Below are 26,358 nucleotides of genomic sequence, written 5' to 3'. Positions count from 1 at the left end.
TGGATGAAGGGATGATTATTGAATGGTTATTATTTTGATATTATGATATTTTTTAAATAATTTTTCTATCTTTATATAATAAGTATATCATATTAATTCATTTGGTACTTATTGTTGGTTGAGATATATATCTAATTATTGTTCTACTTACGATCTGACGAGTAGCTATATTTTTGAATAGAACTTATTTTAGATAATTTCAATTGATTTTAATCGATTTAAATTTCTTTTCTATTTGAAAATTGGTTATGAAACACGTGTAATCTTTTTATTATATTTATCTTATGATATTTACTTTACTTTATATTATACTCATTTATTGTGCTTTTAATTATTAATTTTTCTATATGTGATAGTGGATTTTCATCGATGAGTTCTTGAAAATTGGTTATTTTCCCTAAAACTATATATATATATATATATATATATGTGTGTGTATATGTGTATATATATATATATATATATATATATATATATATATATATATATATATATATATATATATATATATATATATATATATATATACATATATATATTCTTTTATTTATTTGTTTCAGTTATTTAACTGCGGCCATGCTGGATGCTGGAGCACTGCCTTTAGTCGAATAAGCCCCAGCACTTATTCTTTTGTAAGCCTAGTACTGATTTCATCGGTCTCTTTTGCCGACGTAAACACACCGACATCGGTTGTCAAGCGATGTTGGGGCTGACAAACACAGACACAAAAACACACACATATATACATATATATATATATATATATATATATATATATATATATATATATATATATATATATATACATGTATATACGACGAGCTTCTTTCAGTTTCCGTCTACCAAATCCACTCACAAGGCTTTGGTCGGCCCGAGGCTATAGTAGAAGATATTTGTCCAAGATGCTACACAGTATGACTGAACCTGGAAACATGTGGTCGGTAAGCAAGCTACTTACCACACAGTCACTCCTGCGCCTGTATATATAAATATAATAAAAAAGTATGCGCTTTCAATATATGTCCACGGAATAGACATTCGAAAACTTAAAAAATGTAATTTAAGACGATGCACAAAGACGAAATAAATACGAAACGAGCAAAATACAACCTTAGGCTCAAAAAGACAAGAATTGCCCTCTTTCTCTTCTACCTGGTGCTGACACGTGACCCGTGGTCAGCTTCCCTTAATTTTCTCCCTTTTTCATACCGGTTGCATTGATGACCGGTTGTAAAATTCTCTGTGTTTTGCTATTTGCTGTTTCCTATATCCTAAGCGTTACTCATCATTCTTGTCTTAGCTGTATTTTGTTCATTTCTTATTTATTTCGTCTTTGTCCACCGTCTTAAATTACATTTTTTTTTTTACTTTCGTATGTCCACTCAGTGTTGTTTTGCTTGCTCCAGGCCCTATATTCTCCATGGCTTTCGCAGGCACCGCTAGCACGGGAAGTTCTCAGTCTTGCCATTAATGGCGCAAAACTGAGTATTACCATTTATTTGATAACTGATGAAGAATTTGGGACCTTTTATGTCTGTCTCCTCTCCAGTTGTACACTCAGTATATGTACACTTTTTTCCTGGTGTTGATTATATACAATGCATTTTTTCATTTATTACGTAACGGAACGCAACGCACCCCGACTTTTATTAACAGTAAGTTTTATATATATATATATATATATACGCACGCGCACACACACACACACACACACAAACATGACGTGCTTCTACACGGTTTCTGTCTCCCCAATTCATTGACAAGTCGTCGATCGGTCCGGAGTTACAGCAGAAGACATTTGACTAAGTGCCTCGAAGATGGACTGAACCTAAAGCGACATGATTGCGCGGCGAGTACCTTCACCAGAAAGCAATATTGGCATCCTATGTTGATTGTAACAATACTATTGTAACAATAGTATTGCTATATCTATGATGGAAAATTACGTCAGGCTATTTCTTTGTTACATGATGGTCCTTCTACATGTTAAAGTCTCGTTAAAGTCTTCTACATGTTAAAGTCTCGCTGTATTGTCAACTTTTCTCAGATAGCTAGGTGAATTTTATTTGGGGGCATGGAGCCTTTTCTATATGTTATATTGTTGTCTACTAGATCGAACGTGATTGAGTAGACGCGTGAATAGAGTTTCCAGTCGTGACAATTCCGATTTTTGTACATTACAGTTTACATTGCTCAATGTAGAATTCATAATTTAATATTCGTTTCAAATTTTAACTCAAGGCCAGCAAATTTGGGTGAGCGGGTAAGTCGATGACATTGACCTCAGTGCATAACTGGTACTTATTTCATCTATCCCGAAAAGATAAAAGACAAAGTCTACTGCGACGGGGTTTCAACTCAGAGCATAAAGATGGACGAAATACCGCTATGCATTTTCCCCGGCTCACTAACAATTCTACCAGCTGCGTATTTTGATGGTGATTTGGCTGCAATTTCTAGCAATTTAGTAATCGCGTAGAGGGTTTCACACTAGATTGTTATCTTTAAGTTGTTAAGTTGGATAGCATCACATCGTTATTGTCTTTTCTGTTAGTAATGTACCTCTCAATACATAACCGGATGTTCTGCACAAACTTCAGGAATGTAAGTGTAGATTATCCCCCCCCCCCCAAAAAAAATATATAATTGGAGGGTTGCAGATGTATATGTGTTTGTCCATAGATGAATGTACACACACTCACACACACTCACACAAACACACACAAATGATTGTTTCATTTTGACAGCTGATAACCTTCCCATCCAAACACACATCACACAGCACAAGCATTCCGTTGATGCGCCCTCATATGACTTTTAAGACCAGCTGTTGACTGAAGGGATTTGAAACTCAAGTGACACACACACACACACACACACACACACACACACACACACACACACACACACACACACACACACACACACACACACACACACACACACACACACACACACACACACACACACACACACATATATAAATATACAGGCAGAGAGAGAAGGAGAGAGAGATTTTAAATTTATCCTTGTATGACGAATATCTTTGCTTTAGCTTTATATTGTTGTCATTATTATTGAAGTAGTATTATGTTTATTGTGGAACTCCACAACTACCACACGAGCCTATGCTTTTAGGGTAAGTATCTTGTTTTTGTTTATTGTGTGTATTCAAGGCTGTTTTTTTTTTGTTTTAGTGTGTGTGACAAAGAAAGGCGATAGGCACCATTAATAGATACTTCCTGAACTACTCCTTAACACTTTGCTTGTCCAAAGCGTTTACACAAGTATGTCGTAAATGTCCATGCTTGTTTTTTTTAGCTAGTCGTTGTTTCATACGTCCTGAGTAATATAAAGCTTTCCTTTCATTAGTCCCGAGATAATCTAATGGTTGAAAAAATTGGGAATGTGTATTATGTATGATGCATGGACGCAAGAAAATATGTCCTGTTTATCACGTAATAAATTGGACATGTTTATTTTGGTCATATATTATTACCATTATTATGGCCGCCATACTGTGAAGCCACGGAAATTTGGTGCCCCGTAAGTTGAGAAAGTGTTTGTAAGCTTTTCGGCCTTCTAAGGTCTTTTCATTTCTGTTGTTACCGTTTCTGAGATTGTCTGGATTGCGCAGATAGTATTTCTGTGTAGAAACACCCCTGTTTTGCAGGGGGGGGGGGGCATAAATAATGTTTGAAGTTTAACAAAATTTTTGAATTTTAACAAAAGCAGCTTTGCAATTTTCTATAATTTTTTTAAAGATGGCTGATAAAGAAGCCATCATAATGTTCGACAAAGAAACGCGCTTCTTGTCGGGGAAAATTGAGAATATCAATTTAGAATGGACTAAACTTAATGACGTCAAAACTTTCGGTGTCGACAATGAGAACAACAGCAGCAACAAAAAATGCAGATGACAGCAACAACAACAACAAAAGATGCAGTGACAGCAACAACAACAACAACAACAACACTAATAACAGCAACAACAATGCAAAAGAAGGTGCACCAGCATGACCGCAGCCACTTGGCTGAAACACATAAATAAATAAAATAGAAACGCAAATATCGCCATTGCGTCTTTGGTGTCAGAGGCGAGAGATATGGAAAGTTACCACATAAACGAAGAAGAATTCCAATTAACAAGAAAAATTGTGAAAAGAGATGGAAAAAGGGTAGCTCTTTGAGGAACGACAACTTTTTTTTAATTCCCAGCAATCGCGGCAAACGTCATGCCAAGATTAGGGTGCGAAAGAGGAGGATAGTACATAGCCCAACTTCAAGAAATCAACGAAAACTTATTCTGAAACCACAACTGCAACACAGTTCACAATCAATCCAGTAAAAATAGCAAGAACAAGATCAACAAGTTCGAAAACAGCAACATCATCAATAGCATGAAATTAAAAAAAACAGAGAAACAACCGATTACAGAACTTAAAAAATATTCATCAAACTGTGGAGGAATTGTATCCATCACTTTCACTGTTGTGAACAAGTGTAACAGTGAATTAATGGATTTTGTTAATCAAAATCAAAATAGTATAGAGACAGAGCGAAAAGAATTTGAGAATTTCCTCCTCAAAACACCCAAGGACAGACTTAATTAAAACATCCTCAGACGTTTATAGAACTATGATAAAAAAAATTCCCTGGAAGTGTGGGGGATTAAAAAAATCTATTGATAAAAGACTGTTGGAAAGGCCTTTTAAAAACTTTCCACCAGTAGAGAAGCCCGGAACTTCCGGTCTTCTCGAGAATCAAGGTGAATAACCTCATTTTCTTTCTCCGACTAGCATGGCTGTGCTGAGAATGGGGTGTGTGAACGTGAGTGGTCTGGGATTAGCTTGGAAGCAAGTTCACTTGCTCAATGATCTCAGGTCACTTGATTTGGACGTGGCTGCCATTAGTGAAGCAAGGATCTCCGGAAAACACGCTCTAGCATTCATTTTCGAGGACTATGAGGTATCCTCATCTTGTGGTCTATCGGGAGCGGGTGGTGGTGTAGTAGTGCGCAACTAGTAGCAGTACTTTCCCACGCCACCTTTACTTTCTTTTCAAGTGGAACTTGAAAAAGTCAGGAAAGACTTGACCGAAGAGGAAAGTATCTCTCTTCAGCCCTTTCAATCTCGTTTACCACACACTATCTCTTCCGCTATAGCTACCAAGCTGAGGAAAACTGCCTTTTGTTGCCGGTTAAAAGAAGGCGGTGGACTCAGTCAATAACCGGATCCGTCCTACGTGCGATAACAGCTATTAGTCAAAGCATCACAAGTCAACAATGTCCAGACACTAGTCGAGTGCATGCAGAAAAGTTCCGTCAAATTCTGCTTATCTTGGACAAGTCCTCCAGACAGCACTTCTGTACCTGTAGAGTTTCTCTCGAAACGGCAAAATTCGCGGTAGCACTACCAAGCCAAGGATTTCCAGGACCGAAAATCCTCTGGAAAAGACCAGCTAATTGATCTCTCCCAACACCAAAAGTTACCCCGAGGACATCGTACCACTTGCTTGCCTTTAAACTCTATAGGACTCCAATACCGACTTCATTGCCCAACTGGCAGAGAACTGTGAAAGCTTGCCGACACACCAGGTGTTAAGTACCCTTTCTCGATCTGCACTTCATGCAGGTCTGTAGCTCTATCAATGAGACGAGCTGCGGACAATCAAGTCTGGCAAACAGCGAGAACACTTGGTCACTGTTAAGGAAACGCTGGAGATGCTGCAGCCTCAGTGCATATCTGCACATCATTAGCCACAGCATGCCTAGTACTCCACTCAGTGGCTGCTGACAGCAGATGGAGCGTCTGACGAGCGATACACGTCCCTTCCACAGAAAATAGAAGAGCAAGCACTCCAGATTGATCGGCCACGAAGTAGGCCATGGAACGCTCCTCAGACAATAGTAAATGACGGAAGCGATTTATGCGTTCGGCACCTATGTCCAACCTTTCATGGACAACTTCCTCACTGCTAATGTCTGAGTGAGACTGGCCACCCTGCTCATCACCTCCCCACAGTTCTTGTCCACCCAGAAGTCCGGCCCAAACCATGCCTCATGCGATCTAATCAGTCCTTCCATCCTACACTCTACGACGCTTTCGAACTATATGGATCTGCCTTTCCAGGTGTCGAGCTGCAAGCCCATCGTCTTCTGGTTAATCTTTGATCCTGTCACCGTTTCGTACTCTCTTAGTTTAGTGCCGATCACATCGATGTCCGAGATATCATTACGTTAACGTCGTCTGCATAAACCGACACAAAACTTTAATATCTTAGTCTATCGAAACATCCGACTTCCGTAGTAATGGCTCAAGAGACAGTGCGTATAAAAGGGGTGAGAGTGTGGATCCTTGACAAATCGAACATACAATGCTAAAAAATTCCGACAGGTGGTCATTAATTTGACCACCAAACAGCTGTCACTGTACATTGCAGCGATCCATCCTTTGAAAACAGGTCTACCTCCAAATATTAATGGTAGGCCCTATCAAAAACCTTTTGATAGCACGTGAGTTGGAAGCTATCGTGCATAGATCTGGTCGGGATAGTGCATGTCTGTGCACCTCCTTTCGAAGATATTCGCCAGCCTTTCGAAGATATTCGCCAGCCTTTCGAAGATAAATGCCAACCTCTTGACTAGCAACTTTGCTAAAATCTTATAATCTGCGTTTAATCGAGTTATTGGAACTAAAATTTTCAAGTTGGTCCCCCTTATTCGGATCCTTTCTCACTAGCAGCACCACGCTAGGACTCACAGTACTGGGTGTTCTTCCATTCTGCTACTAGTTGCATTAGAGTTCCACCAAGAGATTACTGAACAAGCCTGGTATATGAAGATACAACTGGAGAGGCACACCATCTAGCCTTGTAGACTTCTCTTTGTGCAGCTCGTCATCGTGTCCTGTATGTCTTCGGTTGTTATCGGCATTTCGCAGAACACCACATCCCTGGCCAAAGGGCAAGGCATAACGCCGAGGCAAGAGGTAAAATCCACCCCCATCTCCGATTCACCGTACGCTCCGTACAGTTCGGCAAAGTACCGCCGAAATTTTACACATATCTGCTTGAATTCGTTTAGCGTGTGCCTGTCCCGATCACCCAAAGACCGAATTGTAGATTCGTTGTCACGTTACACCTCTGCCACTCGATCGAAACTTCGTGCTTGGCATAGAAGAATTAAGAGCCTTTTCTAGCTTCCTAACTATCTCTCCCTCTATCCTAGATTCCTTTAACCCTATTTCTTTACTAAACTCTACCACCTCCACACCCATAGCCCTTTTCAGGGATATCCACCATCGGTTGTTGATGACTGCACCCAACAACTCCCGATGCACTAATGTGCTAACCCGGTTTCTGAATGCTTGACGCACAGGCAAAAACGTATTCAGCTTCCAGTATCCGGGGCCTTGCTTATGGATCCTATATAGGTCGACGGTAGAGATCACAAATTTGTGGTCTGTGTAAACGACGACTTTGAATTGTGAGCAACTTATGCTGCCTCTATCTATAAAAACTCTATCTAGATACGATGCGGAAGACCTGATGCTGTTTGCCCAAATCCACATTAGCGCATTCGAAAAATCCAGTCGGTACCTGTCAACCAATTGGAAGCGACTGAGCAAGTTTGTGAGGCTTTTACACCCCTCTCTCCTCCCTATCCAGGCGTGCATCCACGATGACTTTCCAATCACCTATTAGAACTAAAGAGCGAGACGTCCCAAAGAAAACCTCTAAACGTCTGAAGAGATCTTGCTGTCCCGCCCCAGTCGGTGCGTAAACAGCAACTAGTCTAAAAGCACCACCCTCACTGTTGCTCAATATAGGACCACCAACTTACCTTCCGAATCTGTGTAGATCGTCCGTATCCCGAGATCCAGGCCTTTCTTAAACAACACTGCCACACCACCTCCCATTCCATGCCTAGTAAGAGGTGCGTAGATATTAAAATCATTAAAATGGGGTTTAGATCATGTGTCGGAAATTCTGGTTTTGCTGACGGACGTCATATCTATAGCTAGTGACCTGAGGTCGTTGAGCAGGTGACCTTGTTTCCAGGCTCCGAAAGCCACCATGATGACTACACAGAGTTTAGAGAAGAAACAAAAACCTCTACTTACCCACCGGATGCCGCTGGAGGTCTAGTAGTTCTACTTCCCTAACTTGTTGAAGTTCTTTTGAGAACTCCCTTAAAAGACTACACGTGGATTTCACTTTAGGGGTCTCCAAATCGTGAGAGAAGCTCTCCTTGATGTTTTTATGTTTCTAGAGACATTCTCACCATCATAGTTTTTTCTGGCACTTGAACGGTGTTGATGCCGCAGTCACCCCACCCCCTCTCTCTCTCTCTCTCTCTCTCTCGATGTCTTTCTTTCGTGCTTTCGACGACCATCAATTCTTAGTTGGCTCTCCTCACTAGCACGAAGTTTTGTGATCGTGTAGCTAGTTGTTGCTGTTAGGGGTGTTTTCTTTTCGTGGATTATTGAAGTTGTGGTAGTGTTGGTGGAGCTGGTTGTGATAGCAGTAGATGTGTTGACGAGTGCGATGCTGGAGAGGTTGGTAATGCTGTAGGTGTGTTTGTGACTGTTGTGGTTGTTCTTTTGTTTTTGAAGTGTGTGTGTGTGTGTGTGTGTGTGTGTGTGTGTCCTTGTGTGGGGATTGATGTTTTATTACGCTTTATTATTTGTTTATCTATTTATTTATTGTTTTTGCTTTTGCATTTTGGTGTGTTCCTATTTTCGCTGCGTGTTGCAGATGAATTTGTGTCTGTGGTGTCGGGGTACGAGTCTACGATCGTATTTGAGTTTGGAAGAGACGGGGAGAAGGAGGGAGCGGGAGATTCCCTGGGTATTGTGAGCGTCCGTTATTATTATTCTTTTACTGCTGAAGGTGGTGGTGGTGGTGGTGCATATGCTGCTGATGTTGTTGGTGTTGCTAGTGCTGCCGGTGTTGCTGGTGTTGCTGGTGTTGATGCTGGTGATCTTCCAGCATTTGCTTATTTTGCTGTTCCTATTGTTGACGCTGTAGTTGCCGAGGATGGTACCACTTTTCTTGTTGATCGTTGCTGGTTTATTTGTTGAGGCTTCTGGACAGTAGTGGGGTTCTATTGTTCCCTGTGTTCTCTTGAGAACAGAAAGCTCTCAAGTAGCCTGTTATCCCATACAAGTAGCACCATGGCTTTCTACCCTCAACCGTAACATGTAGCTCTTACCCTCCTGGAAGGCAACTGAGGTCAGGTAGCTTATGGACCGTGTCTAGTTTAACGGGGTGTAGTACCTCCACACTGGTCTCAGACCAATTTTCATGACCGGTCTGATTCACCTCCAGGGGATTATTACCCCCTTCCAAAACGATTCACACTAAAATCAACCGTAAATTTACCTACGGTGAAATTCCTGATATCTTTATTTGCACCGTCCTGCTTCCTAAATGCGATGGGTGGAGCACATATTTTTCGCTCCCACGGGAAACCATAGTGTTTGGTGACCAGAGCTTCAGACTTGAAGAGCACTGAAATGCTCGCAAACTGTTTTGCACTCGAGATATGCTGAATGTGAACATTATCTCTTTCAGCGCACCTTTCACATCTTCCTGACCACCAGAGAACTGAAATGCCAAATGGGCAAACAATGAGAGCGATTGAGAAAGAACAGTGGTATAAGTACTTGGGAATACTAGAAACAGACAAAATAAGGCATGAAAAAATGAAGCAAATTGCCAGTAGGGAGTACACAAGGAGAATGAGAAAATTATTGCAGTTGTTATGTAATATCTATTTGAATGTCAATTAAGAGAGGACATAATATATCAGGACTTAACCTGCAATTCTTACGACAACATTACATACCTTTATTACTAAAAAAATGCAGTCTTGCTAAAAATTGGTGATCTCGACCTGATTGGAAATTTGTTCAGGGGTTGCAGGTGCGATCATTTGCTAGGTAAGCAATGTGGGGATGCGTAGAGAAGTTCCGCTGAAGAAAAGCCTCGCTATTCCTTAACCTAAGAGAACAACCGATAATACTCCCAACCATATGTCTGAATGAGGGTTCACATCGAATGAGGGTTCACATCGAATGAGGGTTCACCATCTCATAGCTAATGCAATGATAGAAAGATTTCGTCGTCAGCTAAAATCTGCTTCATGTGCTCACTCTCATTCAGACAGATGGTTGGAAGCATTACTTCTCTACGGATCCCCACTTTTCCTGAGAAAACCGCACCTGAGACTCCTGATAAAATTTCCGATCCGGCTGATTACATACATCATTTACGAAATTACATGATAGAATTACCTCCTTTGGTTACTAGAGCACAGTCTATCAAGTCTTGTGTGTCTCCTGATATTACTTCATAGACTCGTGTTATTGTTCGCAACGATCTTGTTAAACAAATTCTTCAACCTTCTTGCTGTGGTCTATACCGAGTTGTATAACTATTGATATCACATCTTCTCTCCTCATTGACCACAATCTTCGTATTTCTCAGTTCAAATCGTTGTAGTTGTTCAGTTTTATTTCTTCCTCTTTGATTTTTTTTTGTATTGTCGTGTATCAACACGAATGTGATTGAATAGACACGTGAATATGAGTTTCCAGCCGTAACCATTCCGATGTTTGTACATCGTAGTCTACATTGTTCAGTATAGAATTCATTGTTTAACATTCGTTTCAAATGTTGGCAAAAGGCCAACAAGATCAGGAGAGAGGGTAAGACGATTACATCGACCTTAGTGCTCAACTGGTACATATTTTATCGACCCGGCAGGGTGAACTGCAAAGTCGATTTCGGCGGAATTTGAGCTAAAAGCGTAAAGTTGGACAAAACGCTGCTTAGCATGATTCCAATTTAGTTTTAATTTCTAGCAAATTAGTAACCTCGTAGAGTGTAGCCCATTAGATGGTCATCTTTAAGTTGTTAAGTTGTTGTATTTTCATACAGTCTTCACTGCTCATTAGCATAACAGGATGCTCTTCACAGGAATGTAACATTTACATTTCACGGATGTTATAGATAATCGAAAGAAGTTTCATTGGTGAATCGCATGTGTATGCATGTACATGTGCATAGATGTATGTACACAAAGACACAGACACACAGACACACAGACACAGACACGCACATACACACACATACACACACATACACGCACAAACGTGTGCGTGTGCCTATAAAAACATAGTAGGAGAGAGTCTTCACTTATTTCTGTATGATGAATATTGTTGATTCGGCTTTACAGTATTGTCATTTTTACTGAAGTAGTATTGTGTTTATTGTGAAGATCCACAACTACAGCACGAACCGATTCAGGGTAAGTACCTTGTTATTGTTTATTGTGTGAATTAAAAGTAGTTTTTTTTTTAAAGAAAAAAGGTGGTATGCACAATTAATAATTATCCTCTGAACTACTCCTTAACACTTTGCTTGTCCAAAGCGTTTTCATAAGTTTGTTCCAAACGTTCATGCTTCATGTTCATAACGTTCATGCCTTAAGCAGTTCACGGCATTCAATAATCCACGAGTGAGGGACCATGTCATATGCTTTCCTGTATGCATATGACATGGTCCCACACCCATGCCATCGCCAAACTTTTGTGCCTCTTCTTGCAATCAGCCAGGATAGTCTTATCGATTAGTAATTGATGCTCCGTTTCTCTGCTCTTACGTCTACAACCTTTTTGTTCCACTGGTAGCAGATCGTTCTCACCTAGGTACTTATAGATGTTGCTTGATATGATGCCCGTCATCAGTTTCCACATCAGTGGCAAACAAGATATCGGTCGGAAGTTTCCAACCGTATTCCCTTTTCTTGCACTGATCTCTAATAATCTCCTCAGTTATTCTCAAATCCACCTGCTGATATTCTCCTCTTTGAATGTCTTTAACCACTCTGCTTCAGTTTTGTATTATTTCTCCTGAGACTATACATTTGATCAGATATTATTATTATTGTTATTATTATTATTATTATTATCATTATTATTATTATTATTGTTCAGTAGTTTTATTTTTATAACGTGCTTTCACTTCACTACCGAGCGCAGCTCTGTGTGCCTTGGTTATGTGCTGTGGTTTGCTGTGATGCTTTTATGGTTACTGTATTGAAAGTGTTTTGCGTAGGATGTGTGCAGTGCCCAGTAGTGCAATTTTCTGTATGCTATATATATTTGTAAGTCATGGTGTTTTTGTTTTGTATTTGTCTGAATATTTTTTTTATTATACCTATTATGATAGGAATTGTTTCTGTTTTTAGATTCCACATTCGAGTTACCTCGATTTCCAAGTCTTTGTATTTTGAAAGTTTATTATTATTATTATTATTATTATTATTGTTCAGTAGTTTTATTTTTATAACGTGCTTTCACTTCACTACCGAGCGCAGCTCTGTGCGCCTTGGGTATGTGCTGTGGTTTGCTGTGGTGCTCTTATGTTTACTGTATTGAAAGTGTTTTGCGTAGAATGTGTGCAGTACCCAGTAGTGCAATTTTCTGTATGTTATATATATTTGTAAGTCCTGGTGTTTTTGTTATGTATTTGTCTGAATATTTTTTTTTATTATACCTAAGGCACCTACTATGATAGGAATTGTTTCTGTTTTTAGACTCCACATTCGAGTTATCTCTATTTCCAGGTCTTTGTATTTTGAAAGTTTTTCCATTTCTTTTCGAGAAACGTTGTCATCTGCTGGTATTGATACATCAATTAGAAAGCATTTTTTTCTTCATGATCTGTGACAACTATATCTGGTATATTTGCCTTAATTTCTCTATCTGTGTGTATTGGCATATCCCAGAGTATGGTTGCTTTCTCGTTTTTTGTGACCTTTTCTGGCGTGTGTTTATACCATCTTTTTTCTGTTGTTATTCCATAGTGTTGGCATAGCTTCCAGTGTATATAGGTCCCAGCTCTGTCGTGTCTGTGAATATATTCCTTCTTAGCCAGGACTGGGCAGCCAGAGATAATATGATTTATTGTTTCTTGTCGATCTCCACATATTCTACAGTTACTTGTTGTTAGATTATTATTATTATTATTATTATTATTATTATTATTATTATTATTATTATTATTATTATTATTATTATTTTTTTATTTTTATTTTATGTTTGACTTTTGTTTTGCATTTGTACAAGTTGGATCCAAGTCTCACCCAGAGACCTCAAGAGACAACAAGTTAGAAGTTCATGTAGGTGTTATGCTTAGGGTACCATATATTTGGATTTGTACATAGCGTTGTTCAAGTGAATGTTTAAGAAACCATAAGAAAATTATGTGTTTGCTTTAAAATTTGAGATCACATAGACAGTATTTTACGTAGGATATGGGCAGCTCCCATGAGCACTATCTTTTGAACTTCAGCCATTTTGGGGTTTCCTGGTATCTGAGCTAGGTAGTAATCAGCCCGTTTCGCTGTCATTCCCAGGGCACCTATGACAATAGGTATTGTTTTCGTCTTCAGATTCCACATTTTGCTAATTTCTATTTCAAAATCTTTATATTTGCTCAGTTTTTGGTAGGTCTTGACAGATACGTTTATATCGATTATTATTATTATTATTTTATGTTTGACTTTTGTTTTGCATTTGTACAAGTTGGATCCAAGTCTCACCCAGAGACCTCAAGAGACAACAAGTTAGAAGTTCATGTAGGTGTTATGCCTAGAGTACCATATATTTGGATTTGTACAGTTTTGTTCAAGTGAATGTTTAAGAAACCATAAGAAAATTATGTTAGCTTTAAAATTTGAGATCACATAGACAGTATTTTACGTAGGATATGGGCAGTTCCCATGAGCACTATCTTTTGAACTTCAGCCATTTTGGGGTTTCCTGGAATCTGATCTAGGTAGTAATCAGCCCGTTTCTCTGTCATTCCCAGGGCACCTATGACAATAGGTATTGTTTTCGTCTTCAGATTCCACATTTTGCTAATTTCTATTTCAAGATCTTTATATTTGCTCAGTTTTTGGTAGGTCTTGACAGATACGTTTATATCGATTGGGACAGTCATATCAATGAGGAGGCATGACTTTTGTCTGAAGTCTTTCAGTATGATGTCTGGCCTATTTGCGTCTATCTTTCTGTCAGTTTGAATGGTGAAGTTCCAGAGGAGTGCAATGTGATCATTTTCAAGTACTGGGGGTGGTTTGTGTTCCCACCAGTTTTTATCATGGGGCAAGTCCAGGTTTTTGCATATTACCCAGTGAATATATTGTGCAGCTCTATCATGCCTGTTGAGATACTCTGTAGGCGCAAGCAGACTGCACATGGAAACAACATGATCGATGGTCTCATTTTGTTGTTGGCATATACGACATAATGGGGAGCTGCCGTTCTTTAATATGTTGGCCTGGTAGTTCTTTGTAGGTAGGCATTGATCTTGGGCTGCTATGATAAACCCCTCTGTTTCTGATTTCAAGCCAGAGGCCATTAACCATTGGTGGGTAAGGACTTTGTCAATATCTGCATTATTCGTTCTCTTTGGGTATTTGCCATTGAGAGGTTTTCCATGCCATTTTTCAGTCATAATAGCTAAGGCAGCAATTGTAGCACGGGTTTTCAAGCGCTTAGCTTTTTCTGCAGGTGTTTCTAGTTCGTCTAATTCTTGAATTTGTTGCAATTGGAATTCACTTAGATATTCCTTTGCCTGTTTTGTTACTGAGTAAGATGCTTTCTTGCTTTCATATTTTAAGACAAGTTTTAGCATCCAGTCCTCAGAGTTTTTCAGATAGGTGTCTAGGCCAATTGTGGCTACCTTCATTGATAATGCCAGCTGTAAAAGTCCTCGGCCTCCTTCTTTTCTTGGCAGATAAAGACGTTCTATATCTGCCTTAGGGTGGTGCATTCTATGCATTGTCAACAGTTTTCGTATTTTTCTGTCAACATTACATATTTCAGTAATTGACCAGTTAACGATGTTGAAACTGTAAGTCACGACTGGTATGGCTAGAGCATTGATTGCTTCGATCCTGTTTCTCGCGTTCAGCTCTGTCTTCAGTATTGCTCTCACCCTGCGATAACATTCTCTTCTGATCCTTTCCCTCATCACTGAGTGCTTGATATTGTCCCCTTCAATTAGCCCTAGGTATTTGTAGCTCTCCGCTGGTTCTAACTCTTTTATGACATTTTGCTGGTCAAGGTTCACATTAGATGTATTTGTCATTTTTCCTTTGATAAAGGTAGCTTTTGCACATTTATCAAGGCCAAATTGCATTATTATTATTATTATTATTATTATTATTATTATTATTATTACTATTATTATTATTATTATTATTATTATTATTATTATTATTATTATTATTATTATTATCATTATTATTATTATTATTGCTTTTCTTCATAACAGAATGAAGCTTCTTATGTCACTCGTAGGTTTCAACGAGCTTTAGCATCCAGTCGCTAGATGTTTCAATGTATTGTGTCGGTCCTGTTGTGGTGATTTTGTAAGAAATTTCAAATTGGATCTCTGGGAAGGTAAAGATGATCTGCATCTGCCTTTGGGTGGTGCATGTTATTGCAAGTCAGCAGTTTACGGATTTTAACGTCAATCTTCATTATTTCGCTCATATTCCACTTCAACACATTGAAACTGTAAATAACAACCGGAACTGCTCAGAAATTTATAGCTAACACGTTGTTACGTGCATTTAACTCGGATTTTAGGACTGTTCCAACTTTCCTGCAACATTCCTTCCTGATCTTCTCTTTCATACTTGCATGCTGAATGCCAGAGCCACCATTTATTCGGAGATATTTGTAAGTTTGTTCCTGCTCGAGTTCTTTTATAACTGTGACAACATCTAACACCACTGAATGTGAGGTCTTCAATTTCCCTTTCTGGAAAATGGCTTTGGCACATTTATCAAGACCAAGTCCCATCCCGACGTCATCCCTGAATGCTTTCACAGCACGTAATAGACCTCCAAGCTCATTTTCGTCTTTGCCATATTCAATAGATGAGTTATCTAAGTCATCCATATAAAATAGATAACTTATTTTCTTGTTGCCAATTTTATACCCATAACTTATTCTGTTAAGTTCATTTGTAAGGTGTATTAGGGCTATGCCAAAATTATTATTATATTGTTGTCATTGTTGTTGTTGATGTTGTTGTTGTTGCTATTAAAGCGGCGAGATGGCAGGACCGTTTGCACGCCGAACGAAATGCTGAGTGGCATTTCATCCGCCTTTACGTTCTGAGTTCAAATGCCACTTTCATCCTTTCGGGGTAGATTAATTAAGTACCAGTAAAACACTAAGGTCAATGTAATCGACTAGTCCCCAAAATTTCTGGTCTTGTGCATTTAGGATTATTACTAATTCCTTTTTATCAGTTTTATTTTCTTTTTTTTTTTTGGAACTCCTGGAGTCTTGCAAAGGTATCGAGCTTGCTTCCTGCAGCCTACAGTACCATGCTATCTATTCTCTTCAACTATTTCATACTTTCCTGACTATTCTGGCCGTGTCAAGGCAGTAAACCTTTTGTAACAGTTCTACTGAGCACTCTATTCCAATGTTGATCCTCCAATTCATGGCCAGAGCTTGGTCCTACTCAACTGTATGAGGCGCGCGGTGGTTCGGAGGCGAAGATGAACTTCACCGCCTACCTCGATGGACTGCTGCAGCTTTCGGCCAGGGATGTGGAGTTCTGAGAAATACCGATAACAGCGGAAGATATACGTGACGCACTGGGCAGTTACATAAGGGAGAAGTCTCCAGGATTGGTTGGTCTGCCCTTCGAACCTTATATATTCATACGCCAGACTTATTCGATGAGATTCTGGTAAACCACAACTGGCAGCAGTGCGGGAGAACCCCCAGGTCTGTGAGTCGAGGTGTGGTGACGCTACTGAGAAAGGATCCGTACAAGAGAGACATTGTTGATAATTTTAGACCTGTAACTCTGCTAAATGCAGATTAGAAAATTCTGGCCAAGGTGGTTGGCATTTGGCCAAAGTGGTTGGCGTTTGTCGTGGCCAGACTGTTGGATGATGCGCAGACTTGCTCTATTCCCAACAGATCTAGTCACGATAACCTCTACCTCACGCAATACATCATAGAGAGGGTGGGTAAAGAATCTGGCATGGGTGAGGCCCTGATCAATTTGGATCAGTCGAAAGCCTTCGATAGGGTCGACTATCGGTACTTGGAGGCTGTACTTACAGCGGCTGGCTTCAGTCCCGTTTTCAGAGGCTGGATTGCTGCAATGTACAGCGACATCTGTTCAGTGGTCAAAGTAAATGGCCACCTCTCGGAATCGTTTAGCATCACCCGTTCAGTCCGTCAAGAATGCCATTTCTCACACTTTTTCTACATACTAGCACTCGAGCCATTACTGCGTGAGCTAGGATGCGGAAGAGTTGTGTCAGAGTATGCGGACGATGTCATCGTGATAGTGTCAGATGTCTCTGAAATAGAGATGGTCGGCACTAAGCTGAGGGAATACGAAGCGGTTAAAGAGCAATGATTAACCAGGAGAAATCAGTGGGCCTGCAGCTCAGCATCGACCGACAGCGTTGTGGGGTGCGGGACAGAAGGACCGTTTAAGTTGTTCGGGGACTGGTTTGGTCCGGACCTCCAAGTGGACAAGAACTGGGGAGAGGTGAAAGACAGGGCAGCCAGTCTCACTCAGAAATGGGCCGAAAGGAAGCTGTTATTGAAAGGCCGAGCGGAGCTGGCGAATGCGTACATCGCATCCGTCATATACTGCCGCATGGAAAAACAAAAATACTTGTGAAATGGGTGCAGCAGGAATTGAACGACAACCAAAAGAAAGAAACGACGTCGTTTTGAAGTGTCGTCTTCTTTTACGCAACAAGAACGATCCGTTTCTTAACCGGATTGTGACTTGCGATGAAAAGTGGACTCTTTACAACCGGCGACGCTCAGCTTAGTGGTTGGACGCCGACGAAGCGCCACAGCACTTCCTGAAGCCGAAGTTGCACAAAAAGAAGATCATGGTGATTGTTTGATGGTCTGCGGCCGGTCTCATCAATCACAGCTTTTTGGATCCAGGCGGAACCATTACGGCAGAGAAGTACTGTCAGAAAATGAACGAAATGCATAAGAAACTCCGACAACATCCAGCATTGGTCAATAGAAAAGGACCAATTCTTCTCCACGACAACGCTCGGCCGCACATCACACAACTGACCCTGCAGAAGTTGAACGAATTGGGTTACGAAACTCTGCATCATCCGCCATACTCAGCAGACCTCTCGCCTACCGACTACCACTTTTTCAAGCATCTCGACAACTTCCTACGTGAGAGATGCTTCAAAAACCAAAACGATACCAAACGCCTTCAACGACTTCATCGCCATCAGAACGCAGGATTTTTACGCTACTGGCAAATATAAGCTCGTTTCGCGTTGGCAAAAGTGTGTTGATTCTGATGATGCATATTTCGATTAATAAGGTTTAGTTTGAGCCGAGATATGTACATCTGAATTTAAAGGTTAAAAACTGCAAGAACTTTCTTGACAACTTAATACCAAGGATGGCCTGTGTGAATGAGCCTACTCTAAGTGTGCGCCTGTAGGCCGGATGGATTGAGGAACAGAGGAGTGCCTACATGTGGTGCCTGCTATGGTGTTAGAGGCCCAAAGTGGGTGAGGTTACTTTGGTCACCTCTCGGTGAATCTTCCATCTATTGGGGAATTATATATTGTTGGGTAATTTTCCTTGTTAATTGTTGTTTGCTGTTTACAGATATAACCTTACTGTTCCTCGTCTGTGTATTGTTTTGTGTTCGGTCGTTATTACTAACAAAGAAAGTATTATCATTATTATTATTATTATTATTATTGTTCAGTAGTTTTATTTTTATAACGTGCTTTCACTTCACTACCGAGCGCAGCTCTGTGCGCCTTGGGTATGTGCTGTGGTTTGCTGTGGTGCTCTTATGTTTACTGTATTGAAAGTGTTTTGCGTAGAATGTGTGCAGTATCCAGTAGTGCAATTTTCTGTATGTTATATATATTTGTAAGTCCTGGTATTTTTGTTATGTATTTGTCTGAATATTTTTTTATTATACCTAAGGCACCTACTATGATAGGAATTGTTTCTGTTTTTAGATTCCACATTCGAGTTATCTCTATTTCCAGGTCTTTGTATTTTGAAAGTTTTTCCATTTCTTTTCGAGAAACGTTGTCATCTGCTGGTATTGATACATCAATTAGAAAGCATTTTTTTCTTCATGATCTTTGACAACTATATCTGGTCTATTTGCCTTAATTTCTCTATCTGTGTGTATTGGCATATCCCAGAGTATGGTTGCTTTCTCGTTTTTTGTGACCTTTTCTGACGTGTGTTTATACCATCTTTTTTCTGTTGTTATTCCATAGTGTTGGCATAGCTTCCAGTGTATATAGGTCCCAGCTCTGTCGTGTCTGTGAATATATTCCTTCTTAGCCAGGACTGGGCAGCCAGAGATAATATGATTTATTGTTTCTTGTCCATCTACACATATTCTACAGTTACTTGTTATATTTCTTTTCATTATGCGTTTTTGGTAATTTCTGGTGGGGAGGCTCTGGTCTTGTGCAGCAATTAAAAACCTTTCAGTCTCTGCTTTGAGTCCTGAGCTTCTCAGCCATTGCTGGGATTTTTCTCTGTCTATTTCTTTCGCATTTAGTTTAGCCCAGTATTTACCATGTAGGGGCTTTTCTTGCCATCGTTTTATCATGGTCCGTTGCTGTTCTAGTTTTAGTTTGGATTTCATTTGTTTTATAGCTTTTGTTGTTTCTTCTTCTTCTTCTTCTTCGTATTTGTTAGGTAGATTGATTTCTTGTTTGTATTTGTCAGCTTCCTTAAATACTGAAAACAGTTTTTTGTTTTGCTCGTGTTTTGTGGCTATTTGTATTAGTTTCCCTTGCTTCTGGAGTAGGTATTTTTGCAGTCCTATGGTGGTTATTTTATAATAGTTTTCTAGCTGTATAAGACCCCTGCCACCTTCTGTGCGTTGTATATATAGCCTTTCTATGTCAGATTTTGGGTGGTGCATCCTATATCCTGTCATTATTTTTCTTGTTTTCCTGTCTATTTTACATAGTTCGTTTAGTGTCCAGTTAAGGATGTTGTAGCTGTAGCTTATAACTGGGACAGCTAAAGTGTTGATACCCATTATCTTGTTTTTAGCATTGAGCTCTGTTTTTAGTATTGATCTAACTCGTCTATAGTACTCTTTCTTTATTTTTTCTTTCATTTGTGTATGTTGTATCCTATCTAGTTCATTGACTCCTAAATACTTATATGGTTGGCTTTCGTCTAGTTCTCTTATTTCATTGGCTTTATCTAGTGTTATATTGCTACTTTTAACTAATTTTCCTCTTTTCAGGGTTGCTTTGGCACATTTTTCTAATCCGAATTTCATTTCTATTTCCTTGGTAAAGCCGTGTACTGTCTGTAGTAGTGTTTCTAGCTCTTTGTCGTTTTTTGCATATAATTTTAGGTCATCCATATATAGAAGGTGGCTGACTGTTTTTTCATAGCATTTGTAACCGCATCCAGTTCTATTTAGCAATTCTGTTAAAGGTGTGAGTGCCAGGCAGAACAGGAGTGGAGAGAGCGTGTCTCCCTGGAATATTCCTCTTCTAATGGGGATGGCTTTCGTTTTGACAAGTCCCTCTTTTGTTTGGAGCTGTAGCACTGTCTGCCATTTGTTCATTGAGTGCTCTATGTATTTTATGATAATTGGTGCCACCTTGTTTATGGCTAGTGTTTCCAGAATCCACGTGTGGGGAACACTGTCGAAAGCCTTTTGGTAGTTCACCCAGGCCATACTGAGGCCTTTCTTCTTTCTGCGGCTGTCTTCAGTTATGGCTTTATTGATCAATAATTGATCTTTACAGCCGTATGAGCCCTTGCAGCATCCCTTCTGCTCTTCTGGAAACAGGTTGTTATTTTCCAGGTGTTTACTCAATCTCTGCGATATTATTGCAGTAAAGGCTTTGTAGATCGTAGGGAGACAGGTTATAGGTCTATAGTTTTGTGGTTTCTCCGTTTCCGTGGATTTGGGGATTAAGATGGTTTTCCCTTTTGTGAGCCATTCAGGCATTGACTCTGGATCTGCTATTATGTTGTTAAAGTTTTCTGCCAGCTTTTTATGCATTGCTGGCAGGTGTTTTAACCAGAAATTGGGGATCTTGTCGTGTCCAGGTGCCTTCCAGTTGCTTAGTCTTTGCAGTGTCTGGGTGATCTCTTCAGTTGTTATAGGGGCCCAGAGTTGCTCAGGTGCTAAGTTCGTTGTTTTAATGGTCCTTTTTTGGGGTTGTTGCTTCACCGACCATATTTGTTTCCAGAATTTCTCTAGTTCTTCTGCTGTTGGTGCTGAAGTAATGTCTATTTTATTTTTACCCAGTTCTTGGTAGAGTTTTTTGGGGTTGGATTTGAACTGTTTGTTTTGTTCAAAGAAACGTTGGCGTTTCTCATACCGGCGGATCCTCTGTGCTTTGGCAAGGATGTCTTGCTTTAATTTTTCTTTTGCCTCAGGTATGTCTTTTTCTGTAATGCTGTATTTGTACAGTATTTTTGTTTTCTTCTTGTTACTTAGTAGTGTTGATTGTTTACTAATTTCGTTGAGAATCGATAAATATTTTCTCTTTTTTTTAAATTTTGTTCTGGATGTTATTTATCCACAAGGTCTGTTTGGGTGGTAGAACTCCTGTTCGGATGGGTTTGAGTGAGTATCCTGCTTCTTTTGTGGTTGCAGTGGCTGCCGCATATATTATGTCATTTAGCTCAGTGATATTGCCTGTTGTTTCTGTGGTTGTTAGTTCCGTGACGGCCAGGTTTATGCTATTTATTATTGATGTTGTTTTATTGTCTATTTTGATTTTTGGGAGATATAATCTGTGGTCCATTCTAAGATCTGTGGTTTTCAGTTCTTCGGTTATTTTCATTTTCATAGTATCGTAATTATTAGGTTTCCCTTCGTTATTTCCAGGCTTTATATTTGTTTTGCCTTCCTTTTCATTCATATGTTTGTCTGTGGTGTTCTGGATTGGTGCTTTTTGTACACTATTATACATCTCTACGGTCTGGGTTTGTTGTTTTTTGTTTACTTCGTTTTTGCCGGAAATGTTACGTTTGTCCTCGTGCTTTGCTATCTCAGTGTTTATATTATTATTTGGCATTGCTGTGTGACTACTATCTAGATTTTCCTGATGTATTTTTTCTTTCAATTGTTCTATTTCTATTTCTGATATTTTTTTTGCTTTTAGAATATATCTTCTTAAGTTAGCTAGTTTGTTAGGGTTCATTGTTTTATCGAGGTCTATATTTACATTATTTTTCTTCCATGTTTTATATGTATGTGTTGTTGCGTTTTCGTTTTTTGGGTAGAGTACTGCTGTGAAATAGGCGTGTAGGATCGAAATGTGTTCCTCATGTGTCCATTTATGCCGTTTTGGTTTTGTTTGCGGGACATGAGGAACAACGTCCGGCCCTTTATTTTGACGGTCATCGTTTTCGTAGGGTACCGGTTCGTTTATTTCTGTTGTCAGATTGTTTTGCACGTTCATATCTTCGTACTTTTTTCGTAACAAGCTTACAGTACGTACTTCTCGGTTGTTATTCTTGGGTGAAATAATACCGGTGTTATTTAATATATTTGTAATTTTTTTGTACATGGTGTTTTGGGGTTCGAAGATGGTCTGATTTTGATGTAACACGTGTGTTTACGATCGCTGTGCGGGTAGTGGAGGTATCAAGTTAAAATACATCATTATATTTGGAAAAATAGAGATAAATTTCAATGAGTATTACTTACTCGGATATAGTCCAACCCTTTGTCAGCTATTTTTTGTACATGGTGTTTGGGTTTGGAGATGATCTGAATTTTGATGTAACACGTGTGTTTACGATCGCTGTTCGGGTAGTGGAGGTATCAAATTAAAATACATCATTATATTTGGAAAAATAGGAATAAATTTCAATGAGTATTACTTACTCGGGTATAGTCCAACCCTTTGTCAGCTATTTTTTGGCTCCATGCGATGTCTTTATTTCCGATGTTTTTGGATAAGTTTCGGAGCAGTGATTTATCGTACTCACATGTTAAACTTATTATTATTATTATTATTATTATTATTATTATTATTATTATTATTATTATTATTATTATTATTATCATCATCATCATCATCATCATCATCATCATCATTATTAGTAATAGTATTAGTATTATAGATGTCGCACAGTATACAATATCACGAGGTGATTGATTAAAGATATTGTGTCTGTCGGGGGTTTGTACTGTTTGTTAAGTCTATTTTCATTAGCATGTCCTTTCAGTTCTGTTTCCATTTCTTGCTGTATGTCTTCCTGACACCTAGGCCAGAGAAACGTACTGTATGCATTGGTTGGCCATCAAAATAAACGCACCAGATTTTTCATTTACAAAGCCATGTAATAGAGGAAAGACAGAGAGAAAAAGGAAAAAAAAAAATTATTATCAGTATTATCATCTCTTTATCACAGATTTTGTTGGAGCTCCTGGAGTCTTGCATGCGTAGCGGGAATGCTACCTGCAGCGTACGGTACCATGCTATTCGTTCTTTTCAGTTATCTTTCCTGATTATTCTGGCCGTGCCAAGGAGGCAAATCTTTTGTAAGTGTTCTACTGGGCAATCTATTCCAATTTTCTTTATATTCCTTTTGGTGCCTTCTGATACTGTCCCCAAGGATCCAACAATAAATGGCACTATCTTCACCTTCTTCATTTTCCATCGCCAAGCTATTTCGTACTTAAGAGAGTTGTATCTATCTATCTTTTCGTCTTGCTTCTTGATTATTCGTGGGTCAAAGGGACATGCAACATTAAATATATAGCAAATGTGGTGCACCTTGTCCATCACTATTAAGTCCGATCTAGCATCTGTTCTGTTTGGAGTAGGAAATCCCAGAGGATTTTGTTAGTCTCCGACTCGACCAGTCTCTATGGTCTGTGCTCATACCACGTCTTGCCTCTTTCTAGCCCCCACTTTTCGCGCAGTTTCCAATATAGTACTTTCGCATACTGGTTGTGTCACCACAACTTGTGGTTTTGGGCAAGTCTAGTGCATTCGTTCGTGATATAGGCATTGGGTTCAACCACTCTATTGCAGATGCGACACAGCTGAGACACTTACTCATTCCTAATGTTGAACCTCTAGTTCGTGGTCAGAGCTTGGTCCTGCGCCGCCAGTATAGTGCTTTCGGTCTCTTTTTTTTAAGGTTCTTTTCATCAGCCAATCCCACGTATGTTTTGCCAGCAACTTCTGTTGCGGCTACATAGAATTGATTGTGTAGTCCCTTGTTCCTAAATGCTTCTTCTTGTCCTTTTTGCACTTCTTCCTATGAGTTTCCTTTTTTCTCTACTTTCAATACCTCCTCGTTCCTAACTCACTAGCAAGGTTTCCTTACTTTGGCCTAGGTATCTTTGGCCTAGGTATCGATACGCACGCAGTCTTCCACAGCTATCAGTCCCCTTCCTCCATTTGCTCTCTTCATTTATAGGCGATCAGTGTCTGAACGAGGATGATGGGCTCCATGCATCGTTAGGAGCTTGCTTGACTTCCTGTCCATCTCCTTTAGCTCCTCTTCTGTCCACTTCAGGATTCCAGCGCCATAATGAGATACTGCGATTTTGTGCGAGTTTATTGCCGAAATTATGTTTCTGGCATTCAGTTTTGAAGTCAATATTCTTCTCACTTGCTGCAGGTATTCTCTTTTTGTCTTTTCCTTCATGTCGTGATGTTTGATTCCATCTGCCTCAAGTATTCCCATGTATTTATAGCTGGATTGAGGTTGAATTGCCTTCATCATTTCACCACTTGGTAGTTATATGTCTTCTGTCCTGGCAAGCTTTCCTCGTCTCATCACCATCGTAGCACATTTTGAGAGTCCAAACTCGACCTTAATATCATTAGAGAAAATCCGCACAGACTGGATTAGGCTGTCAAGTTCTGCATTAGTCATTACTATTATTATTATTATTATTATTATTATTATTATTATTATTATTATTATTATTATTATTGTTATTATTATTATTATTATTATTATTATTGTTATTATTATTATTATTAAGGCGGTGGACTGACAGAATCGCTACCTCACCGAGCAAAATGCTTGTTTCGTCTGCCGCTACGTTCTAAGTTCAAATTCCGCCGAGGTCGATTTTGCCTTTCATCGTTTTGGGGTCGATAAAATAAGTACCAGTGAAACATTGGGGTCGATGGAATCGACTAGTTCCTTCCCCAAAACTTTTAGGCCTTGTGCCTTTAGTAGAAAGGATTATTATTATCATTATATGTTTGCCTTTTGCTTTGTATTTATACAAGTTGGATCCAAGTCTTACACAGAGACCTCAAGAGACAACAAGTTAGAAGTTCATGTTGGTGTTATGCCTAGGGTGTCATATATTTGGTTTTGTACATAGTATTGTTCTAGGGAATGTTTAAGAAGACATAAGAAAATTATAAGTTTGTTTTAAAATTTGAGATTACATAGACAGTATTTTACGTAGGATTTGGGCAGTTCCCATGCGCAATATCTTTTGAATTTCTTTCATTTTGGGGCTTTCTGGTATTTGAGCTAGGTAGCAATCAGCACCTTTTGCTATCATTCCCAGGGCAGCTATGAGAACAGGTATTGTTTTAGTTTTGAGGTTTCACATTTTACCAATTTCTATTTCAAGACCTTTATACTTACTCAGTTTTTGGTAGATCTTGACATACATTTATATCGATTGGGACAATCATATCAATGAGGAGGCATAATTTTGGTCTGAAGTCTTTGAATATATCTTATGGCTTATTTGCATCTATCTTTCTGTCAGTTTGAATGGTGAAGTTCCAGAGGAGTGAAATATGATCATTTTCAAGTACTGGAGGTGATTTGTGTTCCCATCAGTTTTTATCATGGGGCGGCACAGGTTTTTTTCAAATTACCAGGTGAATATATTGTGCTGCTACTGCTCTATCATGCCTGTTGAGATACTCTATAGGCCCAAGAAGACTGCATATGGGGGAAAACATGATCAATGGTTTACTTTTGTTGTTGACATACACGACATGTTGGGTAGCAGCCATTCTTTAATATATTGGCCTGGTAGTTCCTTATAGGTTGGCATTGATCTTGGTCTATTATTGTAAACCCTTCTGTTTCTGATTTCAAACCAGAAGCCACTCATCATTGATAGATAAGGGCCTTGTCAATATCGGCATTATTCGCTCTCTTTGGGTATTTGCCATTGAGAGGTTTTTCTTGCTATTTATCAGTAAGAATATTTAAGGCAGCAGTTTTAGCACGGGTTTTCATACACTTAGCTTTTTCTGTGCTTGTTTCTAGTACGTCTAATTCTGGAATT

At 39.2% G+C, this 26,358-nt stretch overlaps 2 protein-coding genes across 3 annotated transcripts in view; both read left to right on the top strand.

Moving 5' to 3' along the window:
• Positions 1–3,000: 3,000 nt before the first annotated feature.
• Positions 3,001–26,358, top strand: part of LOC106869681 (uncharacterized) — a 64,898-nt gene continuing 41,540 nt past the window's right edge. Inside the window, exon 1 of the mRNA XM_089360204.1 lies at positions 3,001–3,139. The gene's annotated coding sequence lies outside the window, so the exon portion shown is untranslated. The remainder of the gene's footprint in view (positions 3,140–26,358) is intronic.
• The window catches only part of LOC106869683 (uncharacterized), a 38,350-nt gene continuing 14,992 nt past the window's right edge, over positions 3,001–26,358 (top strand). Inside the window, exon 1 of one of the 2 annotated variants that reach the window (XM_014915511.3) lies at positions 3,001–3,139. In XM_014915511.3, coding sequence (XP_014770997.1) covers positions 3,129–3,139 — 11 coding nt within the window. In that variant the 5' untranslated portion in view covers positions 3,001–3,128. Of the gene's footprint in view, positions 3,140–6,644; positions 11,315–26,358 lie in introns of those variants that run through there. The other variant, XM_014915512.3, reaches the window with a different exon arrangement.

The sequence above is a fragment of the Octopus bimaculoides genome, chromosome 11, assembly GCF_046866305.1.
Source record: "Octopus bimaculoides isolate indiv1 chromosome 11, ASM4686630v1, whole genome shotgun sequence".
In the NCBI taxonomy this organism is placed as follows: Eukaryota; Metazoa; Mollusca; class Cephalopoda; order Octopoda; family Octopodidae; genus Octopus; species Octopus bimaculoides.
Note: the sequence above shows the minus strand (reverse complement) of the source record. Positions and strands in the feature narration are given on the sequence as shown.